The sequence below is a fragment of the Sphaerodactylus townsendi genome, linkage group LG10 (assembly GCF_021028975.2).
Source record: "Sphaerodactylus townsendi isolate TG3544 linkage group LG10, MPM_Stown_v2.3, whole genome shotgun sequence".
NCBI lineage: Eukaryota > Metazoa > Chordata > Lepidosauria > Squamata > Sphaerodactylidae > Sphaerodactylus > Sphaerodactylus townsendi.
The window spans coordinates 11,929,341-11,956,811 of record NC_059434.1 but is presented as its reverse complement, the minus strand read 5'-3'; the positions used below and the strand labels follow the sequence as shown (position 1 = coordinate 11,956,811).

Sequence of the window (27,471 nt, the reverse complement as noted above, 5' to 3'; positions counted from 1 at the left end):
CCCTCCTTGTGTTAGATCTGAGAGAGGTGTGGCCTGTTGGGAGCCACTTTTCCTGACTGCCCTCAGTTTCAAGGTTAAATCCTTGGAGGCGCAGGGTTAGCAGAGCCTTGCAATTCTTAATGGTTCTTTGTAAAATATGTAATGTATCAGGAGGGTTTTTACTTTTTAGTTGGTGGAGTTTGGACCTCTTCAGCCCCTTGAATTTCTGAAGAATTGCTGAAGCAGATGGAATTTCCTGTTCTTGTGTTCTGAGACAACAAGCAGGCATAAGGCCGTCTTTGAGCTTCATTTTAGCACTTAAAAACCCAGTAACCTCGATTCACCAAACATTTCTAAAACCAGATGGCAATTAAATTTCAATGAAAACCAGGATACAAGAGGGAAGGAAAGAGGAAGGTAAAAACTTGTAACTGCCTCAACTATAAGCTCTGGAACAGCTCTGTCTTACAGGCCCTGCAGAATGACATCAGGTCCCTTAAGACCTGGGCCCCAGGTGACAGCGTGTTCCCACCAGATTGGGGCCAGGACTGAAAAAGCTTGGCTGAGGCAAGCTGGACAATTTTGGGGCCAGGAATCACCAATAGATTTTTATTCGCTGACGATTGCTATCTTTGGGGAACATATTGGGAGAAACAGTCCCATAGTATCATGGCTCTGTTCAACAGAATGCTGTTTTTCTTTGTTATGTTCCTCATACATTTCAGTTGGGACACCTGTAGAGAGCCGCCTTGTCCTGTATAAGACTTTTCTGGGTAAGTGTCAGCATAGGATGCTGAACAACTGTTGGGAAGGTCTCTTCCTTTGAGAGCTTCACACGCATCTCTTTAACTTAGTGAGCTTGCTCATCTCCCAATGTAGGACTTCACAGAGGAAACGATGATGAAAGCAGGGTTGTGCTTACCGGTAACTGTTGTTCATCAAGTGTTCTTCTGTGCAGGCACACATCCTCCCTCCTGCCCCACTGTGAATTCTCTGGAACTTAAGTTTCTTGGGGTCTCTGGTGACATCATGGAAAGAGCAGAGGGAGTAATGCCCCTCTTCCTGGTCATGTGATTTGCTAGTTAACTGCTGGAGGGAGTAGGGGTGCTCCTAGTTACTAGAAAGCTTTGGAAATCTTTTCTGCTGGCCTTCATACACACAGTCCCAGTGTGTGCCTGCACAGAAAACCACTCGATGAACAACAGTTATAGGTAAGTTCAACATGTTCTTTTTAAGTATATGTGAGTGCTCGATATTTTTGAACCATTACTACTACTTTTTTTTTGCATCTGTACCTTAATAAGTTTGTTGCTGTTTACACATACAATATCTTAAGGAATGCCACATCATTGAAGCAAACCCATGTAGGTGCAGCTATTGGTAGATTGTCTCTTGTCCTATTCCAGTGGTTTCCCCCAATGGAATAGTGAAGGTATAACAGAATGAAATGTTCTGCAAGTGGACTAGAACAGTCTCTTGACTAGTGCTCTGAAAATACTCCATTGTAAACAGAGGCATGGATTCCAGAATCCTTTACTTTAGGATTCTGTCTAAAATTAAATTAGTTAATATTTCTTACGTTTTGTAGGAGAAAATGTTAAAATACTACTTGATGGGCTTTTATGAGGACAAAATGTTCTAGGAGGTTAATAATGGTGAATATAATTCCCATCTCTTGATTTTTGCAGGAGGAAGATATCAACTAGAAATAAAAATTCCAGAAACGTATCCATTTAATCCTCCTAAGGTACCGTGTGCATAATTCTTGTGTATAATTCTCAGGATTGTTTCTCTGTGAAGTAGACATTTTGTTCTGCATTGCTGTTTTTTCAAAACATTTCTGGATTCATCCAGTAAGAACAACCTTACTCAGTAGTTCATGGTCTTCAAATGTATAGACAACAAAACACAGCATTTAGATGTTCTATGAGGGGCTTTATTTTCTCCTCATTCCTTTCACTAATAAACATGGACCAATTTCTGTACATTTTGGATGGAGTTCCAGATAGAGTGTGACAGTGAAGATTATTGTAGTTCTAGGATCAGAACTACTCCAGTTTTATGAAAGGTGTTAAGTGGCACTTGGAGGGACCTTGCTTTTTAGCGTGTGAATGAATTTGTAAGTCTTAATTTTAACTTCTGTGCCACATAAGCAGTAAACACGTAGCTTAATTTCCTTTCCTACACTGGCTTACAAATTAAGCTCTGCATTTTTGGTTTTTCAGCTGAACATCAGGCTCTGGGGATCTTCAAGGCAGAAATTAATTGTGTTCAGTTCTGTCAGCTTTTCTTCTGATAACAGGGTAGAAATCAGGTGACCTTGTCTAATTTCCCCCTCTTGTTCCAGCCCCTGCCCTGCCCCTTTTTGTTCACCTGGTTAACACAATCTCCAGCATAACCTTTTTTTGTATATTGAAAGCACTAGCTGTTAACTTAAATATAACTAGTGACTTGGATGCTTCATATTTTGGATTTTTGGCCAAGCCAGATACTATGCTTGATGCTTAGGAGTGAAAACTGTGCCTTTTGTAGCTGCAATATAGGGCTTATGAATGTAATAACTACTGTGGCATGTGTTGGGAAGGCAGTGTCTTGCAACGAAAAAGGGAGCAAATGGCACTTTGTGAATTTCTGCCTGGATATCCATTACAATGGCTGGGTGGATTCTGTGCCTTTTATAGATCTGTTAGATGTTCAAAAGGCAAGTGTTTGGGAAAGCTGTATCTATGAAATCTGCCTGGAAAACATTCTTTGAGCCCTGTGTTGCGCTGGTATTCTTTCATTTTTTTTCTTCTATCCTCCATCTGCAAATGCTGACATTCATATACCTAAAAGAATTCGTTTGGCTATTAATAGAAACAACAAACAAAAAACCTCTCAAATATTCTTAAATTAATTGATTACCTGAACAGACCTTTTCCAGGATCTCACTTCTCTTGCCTTCATATATGTGTGCCTGTGACGTTTTTATTTGCTGCATGTTTGGCTGTTTTTTTCTGTTTCTGTGGCACCATGGTACCACAAGCCAAAAGGCTTTCTGGTATTGACATTGCCTGGAAGGTGATTTCGTCCTATAGAGCACCTTTCTGTTTAAGTCCTTCTAACGCAGTGGTGGCGAACCTTTGGCACGCCAGATGTTATGGACTACAATTCCCATCAGCCCCTGCCAGCGCGGTCAATCAGCCATGCTGGCAGGGGCTGATGGGGATTGTAGTCCATAACATCTGGAGTGCCAAAGGTTCGCCACCACGGTTCTAACACGATTACCTGCATCTCTACTGCAGTGACTGCCTCCTCAGAATTTGGGGAGGTAGGTGCTGGTGGACATTCTAATTTGGGGTGGGAGTGCTACTAGGTCTTCATCTCTACAGGTTGAGCTTCAAGACTTCCTTGTAGTTTTGACTGTTTTTAGACAGTGCGATTCCTGTAATTCTACACCATCCACAGTTATCCAGGCTCTCATTGCTTCTAGATTGGGTTATGACAGTGTGCAGTTATTACATGGGGCATCATTCAGAGATTGTTCAGAAGCTTTGACATGTGAAGCCCAACAGCAAGGTTGCCTGCTGGTATGTTTCTCGGGAACACATCTCGTCTATGTTGGAGAAGTCCACTGGCTACAGATTTGCTTTCAGGAAGAATTCCAAGTGGTGTTTGAAAAATGTTTTTCCAGGTTTTTTATTGGTCTCTCTCCACCCCTGATCTTTTAAAAATTATTTATTGGTTTTTTTCTTACTCGATGTGGCTTAGAATGTTCCAGCTCTGACCCTCTGTGTTACACTTTTGTATCCTTTCCTAGTCTTGTTATTTAGTTTGTGGTATTCATAGTATTTTATTTCCAGATTTGATACTTAAAAGATGAACAAAGCTCTGAGGGCAGAATTTGTTTTATTAAACAAGTAGAAGGCTTAATTTAAGGACCATGCATGTATTCATAGTTTGCCCATATTATATATAACATAACCACAGGAGGTGGTTATGGCCACTAACCTGGATAGCTTTAAAAAGGGCTTGGACAGATTTATGGAGGAGAAGTCGATCTATGGCTACCAATCTTGATCCTCCTTGATCTCAGATTGCAAATGCCTTAGCAGACCAGGTGCTCAGGAGCAGCAGCAGCAGAAGGTCATTGCTTTCACATCCTGCATGTGAGCTCCCAAAGGCACCTGGTGGGCCACTGCGAGTAGCAGAATGGTGGACTAGATGGACTCTGGTCTGATCCAGCAGGCTAGTTCACACACACATCCACCCCAAAGGATTGGGTACCTTGGAAAACCTCATAACTTAATCTCCAGTGAATTCTCTCTGTGGCACACAGAAACACATCTCACCATGCCATGCAAAAGAAATTTGCAAGTAGCAGAGAGAGCTGGATTCTGCCAAGCAACCAGAGATTCCATTCTTGACTTCTGGAATCATTAGTTCTCTAGATGTAGCCCAGGAGTCCTAATTTATGTGGTCATTCCAAAAGTAATCCAGATACTAATCTGCTTCATATTTGCTGATTCTCACAAACACTAGCTGAAATGGTGTCTGCACCGTGCTGGGAGAGAGAACACAACAGAACCCTTTTACACAAGACATGTAATTTTTTCAGTCAGCTTTTTAAAATATGAAGATGCATTAAATGTCCAATGCCTCTCCTGCCTTCTGAAATGGTCTAGTCCCGTGGTGGCGAACCTTTGGCACTCCAGATGTTATGGACTACAATTCCCACCAGCCAATTGGCCATGCTGGCAGGGGCTGATGGGAATTGTAGTCTATAACATCTGGAGTGCCAAAGGTTTGCCACCACTGGAGTCCAGACACAGGATTATGGGAGTTGGGATGTAGGTTTTCCATTAAAATTTATAGCTGTTCCGAATGCTCCAGTTATGTTACTTAGCAGCGGATTTCATGAGAGCTTTAATGTTCTAGGTGCGGTTTATCACGAAAATATGGCATCCTAACATTAGCTCAGTCACTGGGGCCATATGCTTGGATATCCTAAAAGATCAATGGTAAGTAAACATCCATTTCGTTAGATGCAGTTAAAATAAATGATGGTTTCTTACAGCAAAATATTTTAATGAGGCAGAAGAGATTAGTGGGGCATTTGTTTCGCTTTATGGGGTTTTCAAGGCAAGCTATGAGCAGAGAGGTGGTTTGCCATTGCTGTCCTCTGCATAACAGCTCGTCTTCCTTGATGGTCTCCCATTCAAATCCTGACCCTGTTTGGTGTCAAGGCTCTGATGAGATCCAGCTGTTAAGGCTGCTATATGTATTTTGTATTTGAAGCTTTGAAATGTAAAATTTGAATTTCACTATAATCGTTAGGCCTGATGTGCAGCTATGTTAACTTAAATGCAATGGCCTGAGGGAAATCTAGTGGCTCAGTTTAATGGCTCATGGATTTATCTGCTCCTTGGATTCAATCAGCCACGGTTTTGGTGATATCAAAATTGGCAAGGTGTGCCTTCAATTGACTTCCAAAACATGGTTTAAAAGGTAGCCTTGCAAAATTTGGACATTTCTAAATCTGAATTGAACTTCTTTCGCTTAAGCAGTTTATAATACATGTGTTTAATTCCATGGTTAAGTGTCATACAAGTAGTTCTCCCCTGAGCAGGAGGACATCTTATTGTGGCCGTTTTCCACTGGCTTGCCGGAGAGGCAGGAAGCAAACTTTAGTTTCCTGTTTCCCGTGGGAGACCCTCCTCCTTCCTCGGTTTCTTTCCTGTTCGCAACCTCCTGCGTTTCCTCCCAAAATGACATCAGGACAGACCTATGGGCCTCCACCTTATGGCGCCAGGTAGCAGTGGTGCCAATAGTCATTCCAACCAAACGGCCCACTCCAAGCATCCTCATGTAGTCAGATTCCTCAAGGAGGCGGCTGCCATGGATAGGCTGGTGTGTCATAAGTTCCCCACTTGGAAGCTAAACACGGTGCTTGTGACCCTGATCAAGCCTCCCTTTGAACCAGTCAGAGACTGTTCTCTCAAACACCTCAGACTCAAAACCATATTCCTTGTAGTGTTCCACATTTCCGAGCTAGGGGCCCTCTCAGTGGATGATTCCCTTTGTGTCTTCCACAAGGATACGGTGGTTCTTCACACTAATCCACTCTTCTGCCCCAAGGTGGACTTCAGGTTCCATTGGCAGCAGGAGATTTACCTGCCCATTCTTTTCCCTAACCCCCAGCACCCTAAAGAAAGGGTTTGGCACACCCTAGATGTAAGAAGGACCCTCAAGGCTTACATTCTTCGTACTGAGGCGATAAGACACACAGACGCCATGTTCATCTCATTGACCCCTCCCAACAAGGGGAAAGGGATCTCTAGCCGCGCCATTGGTCAGTGCCTGAAGGAATGCATAGCGGAGGCTTATAAGGCCTCGGGGTTGCTCCGCCCTGAGGCATCCCGGCACACTTGGTTCGGGTGGCAGCAACCAGCGCAGCATTTGCTGGCAATGCCTTGGTGTTGGAGATTTGCAGAGCGACCACATGGTCCTCAATATCTAGCTTCACCAGGCATTCGCCACTGGACAGGTACAGTGTGGCAGATGCAGCCTTCAGCTGCAGGGTCTTGCAGCACGTGCTGGTTTCACGACCTAGCTCACCGTTTAAGGGACACTGCTTTAGAAGGTCCCACAATAAGGATATGTCTTCTTGCTCAGGGGAGAATGACCATTGGACACTTACCATGAAAGGTCCTTCTCATTTGAGCGAAGGAGGACATCTTGCCCGCTTGACAAAGACCAAAAAAAAAGTAAGGAAAAAGAAGCTCAGTTGTTAGTTCCTTGGGGGGGGGGGGGGATGTCTTGTTGCAATGAAGGACAGTTGCCTTGTTTGTTCAGTTTCCTGTTAGTCAGGTTGCAGCCTGGTGGGGGATCCATTCCTCTCCCCTCAGCCCCCACTAGGCTACAACCTGACTAACAGGAAACTGAACAAACAAGGCAACTGTCCTTCATTGCAACAAGACATCCCCCCCAAGGAACTAACAACTGAGCTTCTTTTTCCTTTTTTTTTTTTTTTGGTCTGTCTGTCGAGCGGGCGAGATGTCCTCCTGAGAGGAGAACCCTTCACGGTAAGTGTACAGTGGTCGTTTCACACCATGCAGAAGGTTGCCTGACGCTTACTTATGGTGTTCTGGTTTTTAGAGGTTATCGGAAAGGTCCTGTGATGACTACTTTTGATAATAAGGTTCTTACAACTCATTTTGGTTAGTTTTGCATGTCTGTAGGTTGGAATCTCGCTTTAACTGCATTTTGAATAAGATCAAAAGGAAGCAAAGCATAGACACAAAATCACATCTTTTTAAATAAGTAAACACTATTTATTGTGTAATCATGAATGTATGTTTGTAACATTAATCACACGCCAGAGATTAGCTTGGCACCAAAGCACCCCCACCCCCCAAAAAACCTTTGCCTAAAACGGCAGCAGTTCAGTGTCTCAGTAAACACTCCCATTCAAACTGCCTGGCAAACTGCCTGCTCTAATGCAGTATTAGCTAAGTTGTTACCGAGATGATGAATCCATCTGGAACCATTTACAGTACAGGTGAGGGCTTGCAGGATGGAATAGTCCTGTATACCAAGTAATCCCACTACAGAAAACTAGCCTGTTGAGATCGCTGTACACCAGCCCTCTTCCTGCCATACTATTTTTTTAGGTATTAGGAATGGTAGTGAAAAGTGCCGTCAAATCACAGCCAACTAACCTTTGCCCCATAGGCCAGAGAGAAACAGAGATGGTTTACCATTTCCTGCCTGTGTGTAGGAATCACCCCCAAAGCAGAAGATGCACAGAATGGGAGCAGAGGCAGATCAGACAGGTTTGTTGACAAACCTAATGGAAGTCCCTGGTTTGCAGGGAAATTTGAAATTAAAAAAAAAACATACTTGGGAATTAAAAATAAAATTTTTAAATAAACCAAACTATTGGAAACAACATCTTTGGCTTTAAGAGATGAGTGATTGCTGAAATCTTATGGGACTATTCAATTTTGCTGAGCCCTTCAAGCTTTGGTTTCTGTCAGTCAAAGGTGGAGGAGGGCAAAAAAGGTAAAAGAAGGAGTGGAGGGGAAAAAAGGAAGGGGAGAGAAAAAGGAAAGGAAGGGGAGAGAAAAAGCTGGAGAGAGAACAGAAAAAGGGAGGGAGATGGGAGCGAAGAAACTAGGGGGAGGCTCTTGGGAGCAGAGAAGGGGGGAAAGCTGAAAACTTGAGGGGGGGAATAAAGGTGTGTTGGTGAAACAGAAGGAAGCAGCGAGAGGAAAGAGGTCCAAAAGAAAGGAAAGAAGAAAGGGGGACCGGGGATACATGGGGAAAATGAGATACTCCCCATGAGTTTTTGTGGATCCCCTACTCATTTGAATGTTACTGTGAAAGCATGCATCACAAATGCTCCTGCACTGATGCCTGTAATGCCACGATGCTGTTCTGTTGCACTCATTTACAAAGCAATTTGCAACAGGTTCTTGTGGGTTTTCCGGGCTGTGTGGCCGAGGTCTGGTAGATCTTGTTCCTAATGTTTCGCCTGCATCTGTGGCTGGCATCTTCAGAGGTGTATCACAGAGAGAAGTCTGTTATAAGAGAAGTCTGGACACAGTGTATAACAGACTTCTCTCTGTGATAAACCTCTGAAGATGCCAGCCACAGATGCAGGCGAAACATTAGGAACAAGATCTACCAGACCACGGCCACACAGCCCAGAAAACCCACAACCACCAGCTGAATCCGGCAGTGAAAGCCTTCGACAACTTGCAACAATTCTGATATTTGGGAAAGGGCTGGGCCTGGTATGCCAGCCGCCAGATGATTGCAAAGGGGCGTTTAAATACTCAAGTTATATATTCTAATGATATTGTATTAGTCTTGGCAGCAGTGTTTTTATGCTATGTGACCTCATTTATCTTATGTTATTTATAGTCCACCTTTCTCACTTGGACTCAATAGAATAGAATAGAATAGAATAGAATCTTTATTGGCCAAGTGTGATTGGACACACAAGGAATTTGTCTCCGGTGCATATGCTCTCAGTGTACATAAAAGAAAATACATTTGTCAAGAATCATAAGGTACAGCACTTAATGATTGTCATATAGGTCTAGTAAGCAATCAGGAAACAATCAATAGTAATAAAAACATAAAATGTAAAATCATAAAATAAAAAGTAAAATCATAAAATAAAATGAAATGTCAAGATGGATTACGCAGAGTGAGTCAGTACAGTTGGCAGATAAATAAACAATGCAACAGGATTAGAGTTGTAGAACCAACCAGGAGTCTGAAGGGAAGCGAAGCGAAGCATGAGTTTTAATATGACATGTTCTAATTTTGTGACAAAGCAGAAGAAATTATGGTCTCACCTTTGTATTTCAGGGCAGCAGCAATGACTCTAAGGACAGTGTTGTTATCACTTCAAGCACTCTTGGCAGCTGCAGAGCCTGATGACCCACAAGATGCAGTTGTAGCAAATCAGGTACAGATTTTTTAAAAAACCAGTGGTCTCCTTCATTTTCCCTCACTGCATTTGAAGGTCTCCAAGCTAATCAGAATGGTCATTTCCTTACTTTGCTCATAGTAGAAATCATCAGTAAGAAACAGGTAGTGAAATAAATTCCTCTTTTGACCAGAAGGTGTATTGAAAATGGTGCTAGCTGTATCTGGAGTTACCACAGTCCGGGGGGACAGAAAACTAGAACAGGTTTCCTCAAGTCTTTTTAACTTGGGAGTTTTGCGGGGAAAAGTTTTAGGAGGTAATTTCTCAGAAGAATTCAAGTGCAAGCACTTCCTCTGATAGCATGGAAAGAAACCAGATTTTCAAAAAAAATTCTGGCAAATGTGTCATCCAAAGAAATAAGACTCCTGGATTTTTAAATTGCTTGATATTAATTTTCTTTACTTGCTATCAGTGTGTAGCCACATACCATGCAGTGTCATATTGCATATTCAGTGTAGTAGAAATGGAATTTTGCAGTCATATCTGTGTAATTAAAGACAAGAGCAATCTCCAACACCAGGTTTTCTTGACACTGTTGGATATAAGAGCAATTTCCTACACCAGGTTATACTGACACTGTTGACTATTTTCAGTAGTACCTTCCAATAAGCCTTCAGGGAAACTCCAGTTAATCACTGTGAGCAAGCTGTGCTTTGCTAGTGCCTTGTGCAAAGCAGTGAGCAGCCAGTGTAGTCTGAAAGGTACTAGGTACTACAAGGTACTACAAAATACAGTGAGGCTGAACACAGCTAAATAGTTCTTTTGCATGTCTTTACAAATGTCACAGAAACTGATATTTACTTCATTTATACCCCATTTTTCTTCCCAATGGGGACCTGGTGGCATACGTCATTCTTGTCAAACCACCATTTGATCTGCTCAAGGTCACACAGTAAGTTTTTGTGGCAGAAAAGGGACCCAGATCTGAGTCTCTTAGAGCCTAGTCCAACACCACACCATTCAGTTGGAAATAGCTGACAATCAACTGCTTTCAGAAACATAGCAGCTGTACTCGGCTAAAGGATGCTTTTTGCCTACTGCTTTTATGTTCACAGTAATCTGTGATGCATGCATCTTATCAGGTCAGTGTGAAGCAATTACTTCTTCTCTTTGTTCGCCATGTTCCTGACACCTGACCGTGCACGCTCTCCCACGCAGAAGTGATAGCTGTGTGAGAATACTGTCATGTTTGAACAGACCTGTAGAAATAACAGAGCAAAAGCAGCAGCATAAAATAACCACACACAAAACAGTAAAAAAAAAGTTTAAAAAGTGCCAAAGTAATACAAAAATCAAAAACAGCAATTGCCCAGATGAAAAAACCTACTAATAACTTCAGTCTTTGGACAAAGAAATATCTTTCCTTAATAGTAAAGGGTAATGCTGGGCTGAAGATCATTTGTAGGCTAAACTGTTACTGGTTTAACGTATTGTCAAAGGCTTTCACGGCCGGAATCAATAGGGTATTGTGGGTTTTCTGGGTTGTATGGCCGTGTTCCAGTAGCATTTTCTCCTGAACTTTTGTCTGCATCTGTGGGTGGCATCTTCAGAGGATCTGATGTACCATCAGATCTTCTGAAGATGCCAGCCACAGATGCAGGTGAAACATCAGGAGAAAATGCTACTGGAACATCGCCATACAACCCGGAAAAACCACAACACCCTTGTTAACTTGTTTGAATGCAAAAGTTTCCCTTAAGTTTTTGAACAAGTGTAAGAGTTCATTTTTTCTTTTTCCCCCCCTTTGATGTAGTACAAACAAAATCCAGAAATGTTTAAACAGACGGCTCGACTTTGGGCGCACGTGTATGCTGGAGCACCGGTTTCTAGTCCCGAGTACACCAAAAAGATAGAAAACCTTTGTGCTATGGGCTTCGATAGGGTAAGTCTTGTACAAATAAGGCTGCCGTGGCTCCTCCTCCGCCCCTTTTTTGCTTGTTCAACACCATGATGAACAGTTTTTAATGACTGAAAGATCAGAGAAATTCAGTTAGTGTTTGATTTATGGTTAAATTTGCGAGATCCAAGTAGTACGGATAATTTCTTGGCTGCAATTGAGGCTGTGTGAAGAGAAATTGCAGGATGATTTTGTTTGTTTGTTTTGTCTTTACAGAATGCAGTAATAGTGGCCTTGTCATCAAAATCATGGGATGTAGAGACAGCGACAGAACTACTTCTGAGTAACTGAGCCATGTGCAGAGAACTGCTTCCGTAGTCCAGCTTACCTTTTCTCGAGGAGCAGCACCATCTCTTATTTTTAGGTTTCTATATAGATTCTCTTTTAAAACTGGCATTCTCGCCTGATGCTATCTAGGCACTATTGGAGACTGAAAAAAAAAATGCTCTGTAAATAAAGCTAATTAAACGTCTGTGTAAATTTAAAAAAAGAGGGGGAAATACTTTAATTTTTTCTTACTAAATATTGTAAATTCCTTGAGCTTGGTGAAAACAGTGGGGGACGACATGCCCGCTTTAGAGTTAGCGGTTGTGACCAAGATTAGCAGGAATTTGTGTCAGGATTTTGACTTTAAGAATTACTCAGAACACATCACTTGATTGTATCCATAGTCATCGGTTGTTGACGTCACTCATCCCAGCTACCTTAACCATTTTTTAAAAATGGATCCTACGTGCCTGTGAACTGACCTTGTATTTGCATGCTTGTACTTTACTTAGACACTTAAAAAAAAAGTAGGGTAAACTGAACAGGAGCACCATTTGAAATAACTCGAGTATTCATTCTTGTAACTTTTCCTTCAAAAACTTTCCAAGCGGGCTCGTAGTTCAACACGAGGACCTGCTCTGAAACGTTTTCACCGCCTAATAATGAACTGCAACCCCGCATCTCTTTCCCCCTCACTTCCCCACCCACGCACCCCAGCTGCACACACAACTACAGCATCACACTAGAATCTCTCCAGGATTTTGTGGGTCTGTGCCATTTAAAGTAGCCTAGTTTCCCACTCCGGGTGGTATATTTTGAATAACCGGTACAAGTGTTTCAACCATTGTAATTTCTACACTTATTGTATAAAGGTTTGGTATATTTGGACATAGCACAAACAAGTGGAGCTGCTCTTTTGTTTCGTACACAGAAATCAAACCTCTTTCAATAAATTCTGGACGGAATTTCGCTGGGAAGAACCGGTTCTCTGTCAACAGTTTTCTCCAGTATTCGTTGTGGTGCAATCAGATTTTTGGTAATAGCTTCCTAGTTGAATTTTGGACATAATTTTGGGTAAGGGGTGCTTTAGATGTCACACTCTACATTTTTTTTCCATGGTTGAACTTGGAAGTCTTGTGTTTTTTTTAATTGTACATATGTTAAAAGCCAGTAGGAGTCTCTTCTGGGTTGATGTCTGCTATAACACTTGTACATATAGTCTGTCTTTTTATTCGGCCCTGAGAGATCGAAAACCTCTGAATCATTAGTTTTGTAATCGCAAAACACGCATATCTTTTTTGGAAGTTATATATTTGCAGAACTGCATCAATTACTTTTGAGCTAACAGGCAAAGATATGAGGGCATCATCAGAGAAAACCAAGTGCTCTCCAGTGTTTCTTCTGTATAGTAGATAGAAAAGTGTACAGTCCATTTTTGCTTGAAGATCCGACAATGGACTGTTGTTCATCACTCCTATTGCTGATTAGTCATCTCACAACTGCCAAGCATCTGATGCAAAATAGAGAAATTGAAGAGATGGGTGTGAGCTAACTAATTGGAGGGTTGTTTTCTGCAGGAAAGTTTGTCCGTACCTTCCAAGTTACTAGGGCTCTCAAGCTGAAAAAAAAAGCACTGATCTTGATCTCTTCGCCTCCTGTTTATGCATTTGGTGATAGTTTTCTTTCCTTGCAGTCTTGTAAATCACTTTCAAATGCCAAAGGAAATGTGATCTTTTTTTTTTGTTATTCCTTGATATTTATTTATTTTTTTAACAAGCTGCTGCTGCTGCTCGATGAGTTTGTTAAATAATAACCAGGGCCATCGCATCCCTGACAATCTGCCATTTGTGTTTGTACTTTTTAAAATGGTCGCTATTATGAGTTCCTCTGCAACATTGTTTACCCTGGTGGTAATTATGTAAATGGCTGTTGGCTTGCATTTCCCTTGTTCTTTGCAGTTTATTAAAGGAAAGAATGAGGAGTGGTTAGAAGGAAAAAAAATGTCTTCTGCTTTTCCATCTGAATCATACTAATCCTTACAGGGAAGCTTTCCGTGATTGTGTCAATGAGACCGGAAGGGCTTAGAGCACAGGAGAAAAGGCTCATGCCAAACTAGGGGTGTCTAACTCAGATGTTAATGAACTATGATTCCCATCAGCCCCTGCTAATACTGGCAGGCGCTGATGGGAATCGTAGTTCATTAACACCTGGAGGGCCAGAGTTGGACACTCCTGTGCTGAACCTCCTAGTTGTGAGTTTTCTCTTGGTTACAGAACTTGTGTGTATGTGTCTGTGTACACATATAATTGATCGTACAGGTGCTAAGCTTCCCGTTTTATGGTTTTATTAATAGCAGTAGTTTTTGCTAGCACATCTGAGAATAGATATTTTCAAGAGTCAAAAAATACTACACTGAGGCAGATTCCACATGGGCCAAATACAGTGGTGTGAAAACGGTGTAAACCCCTTTATACCGTTTTCACACCACTGTTTTTGGCCCATGCAGAATCCGCCTGAATAGGAATCTATACCTTGAATTTAATGACAATTTGGGGAACTGAGTGTCAATACAAGAGTGTGTTTATGTTTCATAGTAACTGCAGCCAGAATCACTGCCACTGAGCTGGTTTGGGAATGATATATTCAGTAGTCCTCCATAAAAAAAGGGTGAAAAATCAAGTGTGCCCTTATGGTTGTGGCTTGCAGAGGTGTAGTGAAGGTACAGCCGCTGTTATCCTCATTGTCCATATTAATTGATGCTGTGAAATCTTGCCCATTGTAAAGATGATTTTGAAAGACCCCATTTCTGGGAGTTTTAAACAGCTTGTATATTTTGTCTTGCAAATCTGTTGGAACCAATTGGTATCTTTGGATACCAAGAAGAATCCCGTTTTGTGTGTTTTCAGTAAACTCTTAGCTCATTGTGGAGACAAGAGAGGAGATGTGCCCTGCTAAGTCTTTATAAGTGCCAAAAAAACCCCTCCCAAATGAATTGGTCTCCAACACTCCTACTGGAAAGAGGAATTCATGATTCTTAATTGGTTATGTGTTTACATCAAGCTGCCAGTAACATTGCTCTCAAAGAAAAATGCATGCTAGTATTTGCATGTATTATTTTACATTCTAGTTGCCAAGGCTGCAGAAATGTGAGGCTTTCCAGCAATGTTTAATCAATGGAAAGATGATAATGGAACTTACTGAGCAGCTGTGTTTAAATACAGTGTATAAGCTTGTTTTTGGCCTAATTTTAATTTGATATACTTAAAGGGGGAAACACCTTGAGCACAAAACTACAGGCAGCCATTAGAATGAAAAGAAAAACCACGTGGCTGAAAGGATCTTTATTTGAAGACGAATGTATTTTGCAGTAGCAAAAGCTATACAGAGAGCCAAGTTACAAATGTACACCTAATATTTTTTTTAAAAAAATGCATCAAATCATTTTTCCAGTAAATGGTGGTAACTGTTGGCTGAAGGACTAATTGTGCCCCTTGGTTTTATTGCACCCAATAAAATCTTCCTGTTTATTTGTTGTGAAACCTGGCTAGAACACACAGCACCTTTTCAAGAGGCAAGCTGTATGAAGCAAAACTTCTTCGGCACTGGCAGGTATTGGCCTTCACTTTAGGTGGCCTCAGACAACCTCAGCAGTTGTACTTACTGTGAATGGAACAGGACTTTCTAAAGAGCTGCAACCCTTAATGGGCTCCATATCCCATCACTTTTGCCAGCTACGTTATGTTAGGTTACCAAGCGGGGAGAAGGTTCTGAAGCTCACTACGGATCGCATTTAGTCTGGCGACCCAGTTCTGCAAGGGATCCCTTTTCTCGTAGCTGCAGAAATCACCGAACGCAGAAGAGTGTGCAAAACGGTTGCAGGTTGCGTACATGCACAAAACCAGTAGGAAATGTGCTATTGCTGAAGAAGCGACCGTTGTGCTTGGGACATCTTTGAAGCACTAGTGGTTCTCGCACACTGCCTTGATAGGAACATGGGAGATGAGCCCATGCCCAGAAAATGGCACATTAGCTGTAACTGCCCCAGTGAAAATATGTACTCTTCCCTGTTCATATGATGTGTCCTGAGAAAGTTCAGGAGTTTTTACTTGCTTATTTTGAGTGTGCTGTTCCACAAAGTTCCCAATTGACAATGAATTACATGCCCATTTGCTGTAGCGCTTCTGTGAGCCTTTATATGCTCTACAGCCAATGCAGAGGGGGAGCATCTACTGAACAGCTTAAAATGTAGCCATTCCATTAATATTTCCAAATGATGCCAAAAAAAGAGCCAAGGTACTATGAGACCTCCTCCAATAAAAATTGAAACATGGTGCTCATTTGTAGCTAGAGAATGCCTCTCAGAAAATTCTGTAACCATCGAACATTCTTGCTGGCTGATGATCATTTTCCATCTCAATTTGTGTTGTGTTTTTTCCCCCCTTCCTGCCCAAGATGACAAAGGGTACCTGCCGGAAGCTATCAACTGGAGCCTTCTACTTCGCTGTAAATGATGAGTGGGTTCAAATGTGGCATTGGGGGTGTGTGGGCCTCTTGAGAATTAAAAACTACACAACACTTTTGTACACAATTTTTTAAAATAAATACACATTTTAAAAAATGTTGATTTCCACTGCAAATGCTTAATAAATGCATGTTTCCCTGAAGAAGTTTTCATCTTACTTTGTTGTAAAGAAATAGCTTGCAAGAGGAAAAGCGCAGCAGTACAATTAAACCATTTCATATATATCAGAGATGATAACTGGTTGCATGTAACTTTTAAAATGTAGGTGGGTGTGAAATCCTCATAAGAAATCAACTAGCTGTTCTATTATACAAGTATTACTTTGGGAACAAGTGGCTACCTGCACCCCCACTCAATCGTTGACTATGTCCGAGCATATGGACAGTGGCCACCCAGTATGCTGGAAGGACGTGTGTTTTTGAGACGTCATATTCTGACTTTTGTGGAATTATGTCCCATTCGGACAGCAATATTATCCCAAGGTATTTGGAGTATGTTGACTCTGTCAAATGAGAAGATGCAAACTGTAAAGAACACAAAAGCTTTTGTCAACGAGTTGGGTGTGTGTTATGATCCAGTCCAATGGTCATAATTTATATAGAATGCTGATGTGAAGCAGGTGGGAATAGGCACATACTGAATTCTGCCAGAACAGAAAATACAAATAGTAAATAGGCACCACTCCTTTGTATGCTACTGGGCTGAGTATACCTGTTGTTGAGCTTACTATAGATGGGACAGGTAGTGCCTTTCCCTGCTGGGAAACTTCCTTAGATCAAGGGCTGATTCCGCACGGGCCAAAAACAACGGTGTGAAAACGGTATAAACCCTTTTACACCATTTAAAACGCTTTTACACCATTTTCACACTGTTTTCACACTGCTGTTTTTGGCCCATGCGGAATCAGCCTAGGATTCCTTGGAAAATACCTGGTAACTAGCTACCAGTCTAGGACCTCCTGAGAACCTCAAGTCCAACCCACTGAAAACTACGTCTTTCAGAACAGTACTAGAGCAATAACAAAATAAATTACAACTAACCTGGTAATATCCATGCAGTCCAGAACATGGGGAAGAGATTAAAAGAAATATCCCATAACAACAGATTGTACTAAGTGAAGTGTACTAACTGAAAAAAGTCGTTATAAAAGGTTTATTTTAAAAGAGAAAAAAAGGGGAAGAGGTGATTGGATTCAGAAGGGGGTAGGAAAAGGCAAACAAAATACAGGATGAAATGCCCAGCAACAACAGACATATACAAATGAAATACAACACAATTGAGTTAAACTGGCCATGTTACCTAAACTGTAGCTGGTTCCTTGGAATATATGCAGTTCCTTGTACTAACAAGATGTTGAAGGAGCCCTTAATCCATACCCAACTTCCTGTGGATCCAGTTTCAACTGAAGATTAAAAATGGGAGAATTCAAAATGTCCAGATATTTATGTTAAATAGAGTTAGACCTAAATCAGCTGTCTTTTTAAGAATGGCAATGGATTCCCCAACTCTGATGTCAGAGGCTATTCATCAATCACAGCCATATACAATATAATCCCAATTCCATCAAGCTCCCAGCGCTGGCTCTGAACATCCATGACAAATAGACAGCCTAAACTGGGATTGTTCATCATAAAGGATTAAGTTGGCCAGGCTGATCCAATGTGAAATGGAAGCAAACAGCTAACTCTCTAGGGGTCGAAGATCCCAGATAGTCTGAGTGGTACTCATGAGCATTAGCAGATTTTAGGATTTCTGACACATACCTACCTTGAGAAGCTGGAATGCTAGTCCTCAAGAGCCCCTTTATCTCAGCAAGATGGATTTTGACACTGCAATGGGATTGTAGAGTCATACTGCCTCTGGACCAGTCCCTAGGAGGCAAAGATAACGTCCTATTCAGTTATTTATTTTATGGTCAGAAGGCATAAAATGTTTGCTTGCTAACACAGGATTAAAAGAATATGCACACAATCCACGCCGTTCAGGTTGACTTTTTCAAGGGGTACCAGTGATCTGGGGGAAATCAACGCAATCTTTCCAATCTATCCTTTGTGTATGTCCCCTCTTACAAGGGAGAATGTTGGAGAGAAGGGAGCTTGCCTCCATATTTTTCTGCACGTAGGTCAGCCACATTCATGTCTCTTGCCCACTTTCACCAGCATCAAAGCTACTGCACTAGCAGGAGAGCATGCTGTGCTGGGAAGACAACCCCAGAAATGTCTATTTGCTATGCCCAGCACAAGAACGGTCTAATTCTTTTTAGTTCACAAATGTAATAATGCCGTTAAAAAGAATGATATACCGTCGAAGGCTTTCACGGTTGGAAACACTAGGGTGTTGTGTGGTTTCCAGGTTGTATGGCCATAGTAGCATTTTATCCTGACATTTCGCCTGCATCTGTGGCTGGCCTCTTCATGATCCTCTGATCCTCTGCAGGTGCAACGTCAGGAGAAAATGCTACTAGAACACGGCCATACAGCCCAGAAATAACATTGGTCTTACCTGTGAAGGAGACTTCTCCATTGAGCAATTGATTTAACCCCTGCCTTCCTGAATGGTAGCTGACAATAACCCAGATGTCATCTTGCTCAATGGAGAAACCACACAACACCCCAAAAGAATGATTCTTTAAATCTGGAATTATAAGCTCCTGCAATTGTTCAAGCTTCATGCCATAGCTGGTATTAATACCACTCAGTAGATTATTAGAACAATTTTTGAATCCTATAGCAAAGTTAATTCATTTCTCTGCATGCAGCGTGTGTGTCATAACAGTATTGTATCACCTCTATGTGCAGCTTGATCTTTCTTTAAAGGCACTTTGAGTCCTAACCATTACTAGCCCAGGACTTTCCAAACCCAGCCTCTGGAAACACCACTTCTGATACTGCTCCCCTCAAGAGTTTTACAAGGTTTCTGACAACTACTAATCAGAAAGTCAGATGAAGGCATTTGGGTAGTGGCAGTATTTAATTTCTAGAAAGCTACTGGGATTCAAGTTCTATTGAATATACAGCACACTGGACAAGAGTCCATTTTTGCTGACCACCAATCCATGGGTGTTCTCAGCAATTATGGGCGTTTATTCTAATTTTAAAGCTCAGAACTGGCTCCTGCAACAACTTCAAAGCAATACAGGTATAAGATCAACAAACAGACACTCAAGGAAGAAGTTCTCATCTGGATCTAGCATGCCCTTCGGTTACCTCCATCAGCCCCTCCACTCTATTCCCTCCCCTTTTTCAAGGTCACTTTATTCAAGACTAAAACTTTCTAATAACTGATACTCTGATTTAAGGCGAGATACAGCCCAATGTTCTAGTTTTAGGAATCCCATTCCAACGCCATCCCTCTTCATCAAAGCAAATGCCATTGCAGTGTCCCTTGCCAGCCAGCTTGGCGAGAATCACATTCCACTCCTGGAGGGGCCAACAGCTTTGGCCATTTTCAGATATAACCATGTCCTGGGGACGGGTGTGAAAGAAGTAAGTCTCAACGACTGGTGAACTTTTCTCACTGATTTCTTGGTTTCCCGTGTTGAATATGGCTTGAGGTGCAGGAGGTGACGGATCTGAAACTCCCTATTTGATCCAAATCTATCTGATCTGCTGGATTTCTTTGCCCAGAGTTAGTCTGTGTTCGATTACTGCTGTGTTGAATGTTGACAGCTGAAAGAAACTGCACAAGTACTGCCTCAGGACATTTGTTTCATTGTGGACAGGCTAGGTGAGGGCTTGTAGGTGAGTGGGCATGAGACTCTCGGGTAGGGGCAAACTTCTGGACTAGACTCCATAATATTGCATGCCTGGGGATGACCGGCAGCTACAGAGGTATGACCACGGATCGTTGGGACCAATGAAGATGTCACTGAGAACCTTACCTGTTCCTGGACTGCTGATTTTATTCTGATGGAGTCTTGGTCCCTCCTGAGTCTACTGAGGTTCACCATCTTACAAGTGAATGGCAAGACCTGTGCCAGATCAACTTAGCCCTAATTTTAACCCATCACAAGAAACAGAAATTGAGGGTTTTTTTTAAATGAAAGCCAAGATTCTTAGAATGTTAAACTGAACTTGATACCAAATTCCTGTACAAGTGCAAAACACTCAAAACACACTCACATTTTTTTTGAAGTCCTATTTTTATGCCCTATTTTCAAGTTGAGATAAACTCCATCAAAGAATCCAGCACACATTCAATTCAGTAAGCTTTATGAGAACAAGAATAAAATGTAGATCGGGTGATCTACAACCAACCTTTATTGAGGGCTGTTGGAGTCAGCTTCTCCAACAAAGAACCAGCACTTTTAGGTTCTCAGTGAGAGAAAAGAGAAAATGTACTCCACAAAGCATATATAACAAAATTTTCAGCGACAAAAATGTGCTCTGGTCACTTAATTCGATGCACCGAAGCCCTTTAGGATCCAGCTGGAACTAATTTGTACAAATTTAAGTTAGGAAAAGTGTTGGAAAGTAGGAAAGATGTTAAATATCAAGATTTACTGTGTTTTTTCTTTTTCTTTTCTTTCTTCTCTCTTCTCTCTTGCCTTACGTAGTTATTCATTGTAACATATTTATATAACATGTACTTATTTTAATCCTAATAAACCTTTAAAAAAAAAAGGATCCAGCTGGAGAAAAATGTTTAGAGTACCTACATTTAACACTCATGCTTTGCAAAGAGACTGGGTGAGTGTCAAGAGTAGGTGTCAGGGTTAGCTTTTAAGTTCTGGGGAGTTCCCCAGCCTTGAATATGTAGAAATGCTGTGAAGTAGAAGGCAATGCAATCATTCTACAGAGAGGTAAGCAAAATGATACCACAGGACACCTAGAAGCATTTATTTTATGCAACAAACTTAAATATGATAATGTGTACATAAAAGTGTACACAGTATGCTGAACAATGCCTGGAAAATTAATATTGATGCAACGGTCTTCTAAACGAAACTTTAAAAATGAGCTGGGACAGGAAGACAAAAACATGAAACAGACTTATTTTCAATCAGCACAATGCTTAAAATTGAGAACAATCCTAAACATTTCCAAACGTTCCTTACAAAGCTGCCGAAGCCCAACTATTTTTAAAAATTGATTTTTTTACATCAATAATAAAAATCTGGTGACAAACATTATAAAATCAAATACCGGGCAGTCTTTACTCCATTAAAATTTAGAATATTCCAACAGAACCACAGGAGTAAACCCACTTAGAAGTGATATATGTTTTTATAAAACAAACAACAATATGTACATTTATTGCAAATTATATTAAACTAAAACAGAGGGGGAAATTTTTAAAAAATGAAATGTCTACTTGCAAATCAATCATCAAGTGATTACTCTCCCACTCTGATAAAAAGTCAGAAAGCAACATGTATAAAAACTGCCACTATGTGACATTTCATAGCAGAAACCAAAATCTGTACACCTTATTTTTGCTGGAAAGTAGATAGGTTGAAAGAATTATACAGAAGAGTCTCCAAAATTAAAGCAAACAAGATTCGGGCATCTTCCTTGGGTATTCGTTTAAAACCGGTTTCAGTAGGCTTCAACTTTCTCCTCACAAAAAGATGGGCAATATCTGGTTCTAGGTCTGAGAATTTTCAACGTTGCCGTAAGGACCTTCTTCTGACTTTCTTTAAAAAAATGCAGCATGAAAATTAATGGGGTAAAACACTTTTAAACTCCAGATATGCAGGAACTGGAATCAAGTGTTAAGCAATTTGCTTAATTATTGACTTTTCATAAAAAAAGTCTCTGGGGAAATAAGTACAGATGCTTTTAGCCTCTCTCTGTTTCTCAAGAGTTTCTGCAGATTAATTTCAACTGAAAGGGAAGCAGAGTTTTCCTTCTGTCTTCAGAGCTGAAAGCCAAGTGTTGAAATATTTTCAGTTCCTATATAGGAAGTTTCTTGGTTTTTGCAGAAGCTTGGGGCACACCTTGATTGGGCCCTCCTTTCCTCCCCTTGTGAGCAAGTTTTCTTTTTCTTTTTACCTTGTGGAGAAGAAAAATGAAAGTTTTAGGAAGTGCTAAAGTTTACCCAAGCCAAAGCAACATTTCTCCTGCTCAGCTGCACCTTGAATTTCATATAATCAACTGGTTTTCAGTGGTATCAGTGCTGCAGAAATTAGGGACCTAATCCAAATCTCACTGAACACAGGCAATTTGTTTTCACAGTAAACTCAGCTATCATTTCACAAAGGAGGAGGGAAGCATTCTTTTCATTTAAATCAGATGTGATCATAAAGATGCTTCCTTTGGAGTCTAGAAATTTATCTTCAGTGGCGTCGTAGTCAAGTTTCTTTAATAAGTTTATTTAAAACAGCTAGATATAGGTGAGTATCGTGTATTGCTGCATTATCAAATTCAACGTTCTAGCTTAACCAAATTTACTCAGATGCAGCCACTGTCCACACATCAACCCTTTCCAGAACACGTGAGAGTGCCACCACCTCCTTCCAGCACCCACAATTATACAAATCCACAACGGAGCCCTGTATAAGCTGCCTGCTGCACCTTCAGGAAGCCTCCCTCTGTTAGCTCTGTATCCTCAGTGTCTTCCTGGCTGCTCTCACAAAGTTTAAAAAGATCCACTGCACTGGGAGAATATCCGGGACTTGATTCTATCTCCAATACTGAGTCTCCATCACTTCCCAGGACCTGGCTTCTGAAAAAATGTTAGAATGGGAATATCATTTGGGAGTCAAATTTCTAACTACATCAGTCTAAGAACTGGGCTACTACCCTTGCAGGGGAACGAGGTCATAGCTCTGCTTTTCAAAATCAAAGTTACATTGAGTTGCCATTATTATTTTTTTCTTACATCATGTTTGAAAGGGAGGAGAAATGAGGTAGAGCAGGGGTGTCAAACATGCGGCCCAGGAGATGGATCTGGCCCCTTGAGGGGGTTTATCAGGCCTCCAAGCCAAATGAGGAAATCCCCCCAGCCCCGCTCCCCATCCAGCCTGGTGAGTTCATTCGGAGCAAGAGGGGGGTGGTTAGCTAAGCTGGCTCACGGTCCGGATCAGCCCTCTCAAGGCAGTCCAGGCTCCCGCCCCCCAGTGCTGTTCTGGGGCCAGCTGAGGCAGCCCTCCCCTCCTGCCTCGGGGCCTGGCCTGACCAAGTCACATTTGTGTCATATCCAGCCCTCGTAACAAATGAATTTGACACCCCTGGTCTACAGCTACCAAATGTATGCTACAAATCTGAATAAAATATTATAGGTTGTTGTTTGTTTTTTAAAAAACCCTGCATACTTATTTGGATCATTCCTGCTGTTAAATAGATGTTGAGTTTAAAGAAGCCAAATCAGCTAGAAATCTTCCCTGAAGGAAATGTTACAATATCATATATTGCTAGAAACCAGACTCAAGAAATAGCTCTTCAGTCTTGGGACTGGGATCCATAAAGCTACCTGACACACATCCAAGATATTGTAACACAACCCAACTTGTGAGCCAAAAGTCAAATACAACCCAACAGCCATACATTTATCCCACCAGAAACGTAAGAAACCCCCGTCTTTACCGCCTGACCCCACAAAAGAGAAAGAACCCCACTCTCCCTACAGGGTTTATCAAACTCCTTTTTTTTTTTTGGCCAGCAAGTCACAGTTGACTTATGGTAACCCCATGGGGTTTGTGGTTTGCAAAATCCCATCCAGGGTTTGGGCTGAGAGTGTGCGACTGGCCCAGGGTCACCCAGCAAGCATCCAGGGCACAGGATTTGAATCTGGCCCAGTCTGACACTTCACCATGCTGGCTCTCATCAAGCTCCTAATAGAGTATAAAGCATGGCTGGTGGCTCAAGGACTTGCACAAGCCCAACTGGATTTCAAACTGTATTTGAACACCACCACTCATTTCAAGAGCAGCTTGCCACAAAGCGCACGGAGACCGCCCCCCACAACATATGGCTCCTCCTCCTTGATAACTAGTTGCTATTTGTGATTGCCAGTAACCTGGCCATTTCAGAGTCCTCTGGCACCTGCAGAGAACTGCATTTGGGAATACTTGACAGGGTTTGGTATTTAATATTGAACAAGCATCCAAGCAAACCCTCCACGGTTTTGCAAGAGGGTAACAGTGTTCTGACTAAGTGCCAGATGAAGACTTCTAGACAAGCATCTACTGTTCTGCTGCTTACCAGCCAAAATCAAATATCCTTCCTTCCAGCTCCATGGTTAGCCACCGATTTCTGATAGGACATTTTGAATTAACAAAGGCTAAAGGACCAGCAACTTTGGCACAGGCCTACATGCTGGGCTGCAGGAGAGAGCTATGCTAATCCCATGATGCTGTACAGATCTTATCACCACAGAGGAATTGCTGCCAGGAAAGAAAGTCCTCCTCCTCCCACCAACACATCGAAGGAACCCTGAATTTTTTGCATGCAATTGAAGGATGCAGGATTGTTTTTTAAGACCACCTGAAAATTCCACCCGCCACCCCCAAGTCTACAGCACACTACAAAGAACTCAGAGGGAGGCTTTGCCAGCAGAAGGAAGACAGTAACCTTTGGTAACCAATGGAAATCAAAGAGCAAAGGACACTGACTCACATGAAAATTTCAAGTATGAACAGAAATAAGTGTGTTTGGCAACCTTCCTTTTATGCAGCCGTTTCCTGTGTAGAGGCCAAGACAGAGGCAAAGAGCAGGAAACTGTTGAGGTTAATATGGGGACAAATCTGCCAAAGTTTCTAACTACGTCAAGTAAATTGGGTCTCAAACTGAATGGGAGAAAGGAATGGAAGTCTATCCCAGAGGAACTGGAGAGAACCTCAGGGATTTCAAGGAGCCTCCAGTAGTCTAGCCCTAATCTGAAAGGGAAGGAACAGTTCACATGGCTGCTCTCTTTCCCATTTTGATTCGATCAGCGCAAATCACGAAGAACAACTTCCCACCTTCACTACACTCATCAGTAGCGGTTAGTGGCCAGAACAAACGCACTGCATTCACATGTAAGTTCTCTTTCAGCTTGCCCACCTGCATACAATAGGTTGGGTCCTACTGTCATGGCAGCTGAACGTGCTCATGGTTCTTTCTCTGCCACCCTGTCCCACAGTAATCCTCAGTGATTCCACATACTAAAAAGTGCTGCTATGTGGGGGATGGGAGGCAGCAATCAGGACAAGGAATTGGTCAAAACTGCTACCATCTTGCTCCGATGGTAATGAAAATCTTACCCCACTGCACTTCCCCCACCCCGACCCTGGTCTTTTCTGACTGACAGCGTCCCCCGACCCCCATTGCTGCACTGTTCATGAACGGGAAGATCTGACTTCATGAGCAACTTCCATTCAGCAGCCTCAGGAGTCAATTCAGTGTTAGCCTGAGAGGAACAAAAATTTGTATACAGCTGTTTAGGATACCACATGAGAATATTCTCCACAAACTGCACACTGAAGGCCGCATGTTTCTGTCAAAAAATTACATAACTGTGCTAGTTTGCTCCCGAACCTGATTTTGTATTAGTTTTGTTGTACACCGCCCGGAGCCCCTTGGGGATAGGGCGGTATAAAAATCTAAATGATAAATAAATAAATAGACAGAGACCCAAACAGTTTTCAATTGGGAGGAGTTTGTAAGGATTGTTGTCATGTTCCCTTTTCCTATTGTAGCTACCTGAACTTTCACAAAGTCACTCCTGAAGGTCAGAGACCTATAGAAATAACATGAATGCACTGGTTGTTGTGGGTTTTTCGGGATGTGTGGCCGTGGTCTGGTAGATCTTGTTCCTAACGTTTCGTCTGCATCTGTGGTCGGCATCTTCAGAGGTGTATCACAGAGAGAAGTCTGTTACACACAGTTATGCACAGACTTCTCTCTGTGTTACACCTCTGAAGATGCCAGCCACAGATGCAGGCAAAACGTTAGGAACAAGATCTACCAGACCACGGCCACACAGCCCAAAAAAACCCCAACAAGCAATTGAATCTGGCTGTGAAAGCCTTCGACAAAACATGAATGCAGGTTTGGGGGAGAGGGCTGCAAATAGAAAAGGGAACAGACACAATTGCTTTCCATGGACTTGTTCTGTTTGTTATTTGCAATGATTACAGATTGATAAATTGCATACGTAGAATTACATATCTGCTTTCAAAAGAATTTGGAACTGTGGCAAGGACTACGCTTGTAATGATGGGTTGAGCAGGAACAGGAACAGGTAAAAGTCAACAGGAGAAGTAAGGGGGTAAGAGCTAATAGTGGAGTCAGGCCATGAAGTTCTTTCAAAACCAAGATTTTAACCTAGGCTGCTTCTAGAGCTGCAAATCCCATCTGCACCTTTCCAAATTATTACCCAACAAAACTCAAGATTGCCATGGGGTAACCACCAAGGGCAACACACTCTGCTTAGGCCTCATTTAACACCAAAGGTTAAAGGTAAATGGCTCTGGATACTGATGTTTTTCCACATATAGGAACAATTCTCAGAGTTGTGTGGGTTTTTTTACCTTTGTAGGTCAATCTGTCTCTGTGCTGGTACTGCTTTTTTTGCTGCTTCCTGTTTTGGTGCTTTGGCATTACTTGCCTCTAACCCCCCTGGACCTTCTTGACTTGGCGCTGCTCTTTTCCGTCCCCTGCCAGATGGCTTACTAGCTTCAGCGTTTTTTGCTGTGGTGCCCTGAGATTCAGACTTGGGAGGACGCCCTCTCCGGGGTTTGGGAGGGGCAGACTGTCCCATCTCGTCTGTTTTCTTTTCTTCTGTCTTTTGATGAATATTCTCTGCTCCAGCTGCCGCTGTGGTTCTTTTTTTCCCTCGCTCAGTGCTAACGTTCCCTTGTGTCGCCTGATCGGAATTCATCTCCTAGAAAAAGAAATTGAATTATTAGTCTCTGGCCACTTGAATCCCAGAAGGACATATGGCAATTATACCTGCTTCAAAAGCTTTGAAGTGTTTCAGAAGCTTATTTCCACTTGTTATTAAAAAAGCAAAAAAGATTAAAAATGGGAAATGATAAGAAAAGGAGAGAAAGGCTAATGAGGAAAAAAAACAAAGAAAAGGGGGAGGATGAAGGGAGGCTGTTTCTGAGAGCTCAACAGCTCACTCACAATGCTGATTCTAGATTTTTCCAGAACTGGTAGACTTCTGAAGTCCACCTGTCACATTTTAGGGTCCCCAGCACCTGGGGAGGTGAGAGCTAAGAAAAACTTTTCTATAGCCGGTAAAATAGCCTCTGTTAGCAATGTGTAGTCTGGGAGCACTAGGTGGCTCAACTACAGTGAAAAGCCATTCCACCGGAAGTCCCCTGGAGCATATTTCCAAGAGCAACTATAATAACCAACTTGTAAGCACTGCAATATGGAGATCTACTGTTGCAAGTAG

The 27,471-nt window shown here is 41.9% G+C and overlaps 2 protein-coding genes across 4 annotated transcripts in view; one reads left to right on the top strand and one right to left on the bottom strand.

Moving 5' to 3' along the window:
• UBE2K (ubiquitin conjugating enzyme E2 K) overlaps positions 1 to 16,288 on the top strand; it is a 43,987-nt gene extending 27,699 nt beyond the window's left edge. The window contains exons 3-7 of the mRNA XM_048509048.1: positions 1,668 to 1,726; positions 4,897 to 4,979; positions 9,340 to 9,439; positions 11,214 to 11,342; positions 11,574 to 16,288. Of these exons, the coding sequence (XP_048365005.1) occupies positions 1,668 to 1,726; positions 4,897 to 4,979; positions 9,340 to 9,439; positions 11,214 to 11,342; positions 11,574 to 11,648 (446 nt within the window). The 3' untranslated portion in view covers positions 11,649 to 16,288. The remainder of the gene's footprint in view (positions 1 to 1,667; positions 1,727 to 4,896; positions 4,980 to 9,339; positions 9,440 to 11,213; positions 11,343 to 11,573) is intronic.
• Positions 16,289 to 20,970: 4,682 nt separating this feature from the next.
• Positions 20,971 to 27,471, bottom strand: part of PDS5A (PDS5 cohesin associated factor A) — a 77,495-nt gene continuing 70,994 nt past the window's right edge. Inside the window, exons 32-33 of one of the 3 annotated variants that reach the window (XM_048509267.1) lie at positions 26,600 to 26,952; positions 20,971 to 22,139 (exon numbers count right to left, since the gene is read on the bottom strand). In XM_048509267.1, the coding sequence (XP_048365224.1) occupies positions 22,136 to 22,139; positions 26,600 to 26,952 (357 nt within the window). In that variant the 3' untranslated portion in view covers positions 20,971 to 22,135. The other 2 variants (XM_048509266.1, XM_048509268.1) reach the window with 2 other exon arrangements.